The 5,150-nt window shown below is 40.9% G+C and overlaps 1 protein-coding gene across 1 annotated transcript; it reads right to left on the bottom strand.

Annotated features, from left to right (window-relative positions):
* Nucleotides 1-401: 401 nt before the first annotated feature.
* On the bottom strand, nt 402-4,880 carry manea (mannosidase, endo-alpha). Its single transcript, XM_053509219.1, has 5 exons — nt 4,811-4,880; nt 3,253-3,869; nt 3,027-3,136; nt 2,218-2,290; nt 402-1,460 (listed from the first exon to the last, which is right to left on the bottom strand). Exons 2-5 carry the CDS (start codon nt 3,785-3,787, stop codon nt 832-834), a joined length of 1,347 nt encoding a protein of 448 aa, XP_053365194.1. The 5' UTR covers nt 3,788-3,869; nt 4,811-4,880; the 3' UTR covers nt 402-831.
* Nucleotides 4,881-5,150: the final 270 nt, after the last annotated feature.

The following is a 5,150-nucleotide window of genomic DNA, read 5'->3' as shown; positions in this document are numbered from 1 at the left end:
CGCTTTCACTTGTCATTTCTGCTGCAGGAGCTTTTTCAAGAGTTTTGAAGGCGTCATCGAATGCAAATCAGCTGTGCTGTGCACACGGTTGGTGATTTACAGCTGATTAGCATTTTCATTATCATACGCATGCGAGTATAAAGAAAAATACATAAACTTCTGAGACTTAAAAATCTTCTGGCTTGGTCTTAAATCCTTAAAAAATAACTTTTTCTAAGAGATTGATAAAAGATGAAAAGTTTAAAGGATGTGATCAGAGCATGAAGCTCCCAGTGTGGAGGGATATCGATTGGTTATAGTGGGGTTTTTAGATGGACTGAATGTTTTTATCACTGCTTCTGTTCACCAGGCTTTTTGACACCCAGGTTAGCTGAGGTTAGATGGTAGCGTGAATAAAAAGGTTTTCTGTACACATGTCACCTTAATTTATTGGCAGAAAAACTCTGATTTCAGACTTCATGACATTTCATGGGATTTAATCAGATTACCAAATCAATTAAGCGATGAAAGCTTAATTGGAAATTAATTCCAGCAATAAAATGACATTTCAGTCAAACGTGATGAATAACCTGTTGAACAATCCGTGAAATCTTTTACGTCCACAACGGAATCAAAGTAGTTAACGTTCGGCATTTTATTTCGATTTAATGAATAATTATAAGCTTTTGTCAATGTCATTAACCCGACAGCATCGGAGACGGTCGTTCCGCTGAGAGTGACGTCATCCAGGATTTAACACAAGTGATTTGACTGAATACTTGATTAACATCAACCGTTCAACATTTCATGAAGAATTCCTTCACCCAGACTCGCATCCCATTCGGAGCACTCTCACTTTCGCCAGGTCTCCTGTTCTTCTCTGAATTTCTCCGCCCACCTGCGCGTAATGTCTAAATACAAGGAAGGTTTGTAGGGAAGGTAATCTAAATACGCAGTCTTGCCTCTCATCTTAGGTATGGCTGTTTCGATCTGCGTCCCTTCGTGCCACTCGTTAAACGAAGTCACAGAGATGATCTCGGGCCTGGTCTCGAGCGCTGCTCTCAGAGACGTCTCGTAATACTTGCCGTTCATCCGGTTCCGTGTGTTCTGTGCGTTCCAGGGCCGAACGCTGGTGTCGATATAGCCTGGACCTACGCTGGGGATGAATATCAAATTGTAGCTGTCGCAGAACCACTTGATGGATCTCCAGTTCCGCTGAGTGGAGCCGTAGGAAAAGCTGTTAGTCGCAAAGTACGTGTAAACGCCATCGAAGCCCGCAGCCACGACCTCGTCTTTATGCTTCTCCTCCACGAGCAGGCCGATGAAGATGCCGTCGTACTGGGTGTTCCTGACGTTCTTAAGCAGCCGCGCCCAGACGGTCGGACTTTGCATATAGGAGTCGTAAATATAGAACAACGGGAGATGCTTTCTGCTGTTTGATTTCTTGTATCTGAAGAATGCAGGATGATCTCCGTACCTATTTACAAAAAAACATCTGTCAGTCGAAAGCTCTTGAGGCAAGTGCAAAAACAAATACTTATTACAGGAAAATAATCAATAGGCATAAAGCGAATATCTTATTTCGCTCAAGGTATTTCTGTTGCTTCGGTGCTCTTCCTGTCTTTTTTTAGACAGCCTGATTTTTTTCCCTGCTCTGCACAGACTGGCAAAGAGAATGTTAACCTTTAGTTGAACCTGAACATCTCGTGCTGCTCCTCTCAATCGGCTCGGCGTGGCGGAAAACCTGTGGCTCTACCACACACACAGAGTCAGAGTATATCCTGCCTAGCATAATACCATTGCAAAACCATAGACAGATCTCTGTTACTCCATGTAGTGGTTCTTCCTCACACCTTCCTGCATGATTTTGTTTCACAGCATACTGGCCAAAAAAAAAACATCTAAGAACAACCTAGATGGATCGGAGCTCTTCTCAAAGAGGTTTTGGAACAATTAAAAAAAATAATAATAAATTAAGGGTGGCTTTTGTGTATGATCCCGAAAAAAACTACCGTACAAACGGTGAAGCATGGTGGTGGGAGCACTGCGGGTGTGATGTTGTGCTTCTTATCTGCAAATGCCTCATGCATTACTAAAGCTTAACATGAATGAAATCATGTCTCAGGACATATTAGAGGCAAAGTTTATCTCATCAATCCTGCAAAAAATTGTATAGTACATGAAAAAAAAAATTAATCTATAATTATAACCCATATCGTATCATTTGTACTCATTAATCAATGATGTATTTGACATTTTCAAGCATGTTCGTGTCGTTGCGCTCTTTGTACGGCTCGATATGAAAAGCCACCTGAAAAAAGATTTATTCATTAAAAGATCATGCTGGGGAAAGAAAAAAAGAGCCACAATATGTACGAGGGTTGTTCAAGTCAAACCGGGACTTTCAGAACACAGTTATGAGCGTAACAAACTCCCTTTATTTCTCTATATAATCCCCAGCTACACTGATGCACTTATCCCAGTGTTTCACTAGTGCTTGGACACCATCAGAGTAGAAGGTTTTCTCAGTACGCAAGAGCCGTGATCGGACTGCCTACTTCACGTCTGCAACGCTGGCCTCCCAGGAACTCCTTTGATGCCTTTTCCGAACATGTGGAAATGGCTTGGAAGCATCAGGACTATACAGGGGGATGTTCCAATAACTCCCAGCCGAGTTCCTTTAATGTTTTGTTGGTGAATGAATGTGTACAGTCCCCTCAGACAGATCCGTCTCTTTCTTAAGTTAATGACAAGTTACCCGTAGATTTTCAGGGATCAGACGGTAACAGGAACGAACTTACATGGAAACGATTGCAACGAGCTCCGAGCCACCTTGGCCAGGATCGTCATTCAGACTTACAGCTTTCTTTAAAACATTTGCACCATTCAAATGTTTTACTGCAGAGCATCATCACCGCACTGTGTTTGAAGTCTTCTGTAAATGCCAATCACTTTTACGCCTTCATTCACCAGAAATTGCATTACAAGTACAAGGTTTACCTTGAACACCCCTCATTTAAAAAAAATTACCTTAAAAACACTCCTACCTTTATTTTGTACTTTGCTGCTGCTTCCAAAATCAAAGGCACGATGTCGTCAGTCGGTTCACCGTTATCGTCCTTCATGAGAGGCGGGTACCAGGACAGCGCCAAAACCCCTTTTGAAGTATCATGATGAAAATAAGCAGAGAAATTGTCTGTTACAGACCACCGACATTGGAGACTCCTTTCATAAATGTTCGATAACATGTCTTCTTATCTTGTTATATCTTACCTATGGCTGCTGTCCGTAGCTGCTGCATATGGACCTCTATAACCGAAGGGTTCCGAGAGCTATACGCCCCCAACGCAGGGTAGAAGTTGGCACCGATGTCATCAGGAGGATTGTGCGTTCCTGTCGCGTAGCCTGCTGCGACCTTGGGGTTCCAGTGTGGCAGGAACGGGTGATTCCAGTGAATGTATTTCCCATCATACCAAGGGTTTCCATACCACGTGTAGTAGAAAACGTGTACGTTGTAATTAGGTGGAAGGAAATCTTTCTCCTGGACGCCTCTCCTAAAAATGCTCGCGACCTTTTCCTTCAGGATGTTTTTGACCATGCTGGTCTCTGACAGGATGCGAACCTCAGCATCACCACCAGCACCACCGTCTCCCTGGGATTCCTGAAGAAAGGCTTCAAGCCCAAAGCCGCCCCCTGAGATCCTGTCGTCCATAGACATGCTTTTCAGGACGACCAAGATGAACAAGACCAGGGCGACCAAAGTGCAGTAGAGTTTACGCCGAAATCGCGTCATTCTCCGGGAAAACATGTCTGTTCGACAAGCAGCAGGTCTGCACTAAATCTGACCTCTGTGTCGTGAAGTCTTTTCTCAGTCATGTTGTTTCTTCCTACTAAAACACAAATACACTGTCTGAAGTCAGGACATTTACATGTGATCTTGAAAATAAGTTTGCATAATCTTAGAGTGAAAAGAAAGCTCATTTGTTTACCAAAGAGACATTTCAAACAATGGATGATCATTATTTCTTATTATTTAAATATACAACACTGATTATCTTTAAGTATTGCAAAGTAGATGTGTTGAAAGAAGGAAAATGGCCAAACGTGATTCCCTTCGTGGCGACGAAGGGCCAAAATTGTGATGTCTTCATGACCAGCAGGGTTTTTTGGGGGGTATTTCCCAGGACGCAGGGTTTGTACTGTACATACCAAACGTGGTTTAAAGAACAACAACTGTCACGAGCGTCCGAGGCGATCTAAACTGGACTATGCAGATTATCAACTCACTGGATGGGCCTCTTTTCTCTTGGACGGTCATTTATATTTAAAATGCATCTCATTTTTTTGTATTTTATAACAATAATATAAATAATATATAGTTGCAAGCAACTATGAGCGGGCTCACGCATATTTATAACAAAACTATTAAAACAACATTATGAAAGTGTCGGTGATGATGTCATAGTGCTTAAGCCCTAATAATAATAATAATAATAATCATAAAATTACTGCCATTGATTAATAGTTCATATTTATAATTACATATATGTATGTACTGTGTTTGTGTGTGTGTGTGTGTGTGTGTGTGTATATATATATATATATATTTGTTTGTTTGAATCTAAGTCAATGCTACCTGCATGCAAAAAAAAAGAAATAAAATTTTTAAAGATGACAAAAGTATAGACTTTCATAAATCTTATTAAATAATAATAAAGTTTAATAAAAAATAATAAAAGATTTTGCCTAACAAAAATAAGCCATAAGAAAACATGCACTAAATAAATAAACGACTAAACATATACTAATTAATAAACACCAACAAGGCTACCTTTAGCTACATTGCTGAAGAACTGGTTCTCTTCTATGTTGGACTTGACACTAATACTGTTTACCCGGAAGTGTCATCCCGTGTCTCAGTTTAACAACTAGTGCACTACACAGTGCACAAAAGCCACCGTCTCCGTAAGTAGCGAGTGCACTTCCGCGTAGTGATGACGAAGCTGTTTGGGTTTCAGCCGCTCTAACGCTGAATAAGACTGTCGCAAGGCTATCACAAAGGACCCTTTGGTGACTGTCGTAAACGCCGGTGTAAAATCATCCTAGCATTTAATTTTCCACTACATTTTACTTTTCTTTTTTAAAATAAAATTCCAGGTTTATATTGTTAA

Source organism: Clarias gariepinus, chromosome 13 (genome assembly GCF_024256425.1).
Source record: "Clarias gariepinus isolate MV-2021 ecotype Netherlands chromosome 13, CGAR_prim_01v2, whole genome shotgun sequence".
Classification (NCBI taxonomy): domain Eukaryota; kingdom Metazoa; phylum Chordata; class Actinopteri; order Siluriformes; family Clariidae; genus Clarias; species Clarias gariepinus.
Note: the sequence above shows the minus strand (reverse complement) of the source record. Positions and strands in the feature narration are given on the sequence as shown.

Bases quoted from the DNA above. Each gene is read 5' to 3' on its own strand.
- manea (XM_053509219.1), bottom strand. From the start codon at position 3,787: ATGTTTTCCCGGAGAATGACGCGATTTCGGCGTAAACTCTACTGCACT. The intron at 3,137-3,252 runs GTAAGATATAAC...ATACTTCAAAAG, and splicing joins GCTACGGACAGCAGCCATAG to GGGTTTTGGCGCTGTCCTGG. The intron at 2,291-3,026 runs GTAGGAGTGTTT...ATCTTTTTTCAG, and splicing joins CAGCAAAGTACAAAATAAAG to GTGGCTTTTCATATCGAGCC.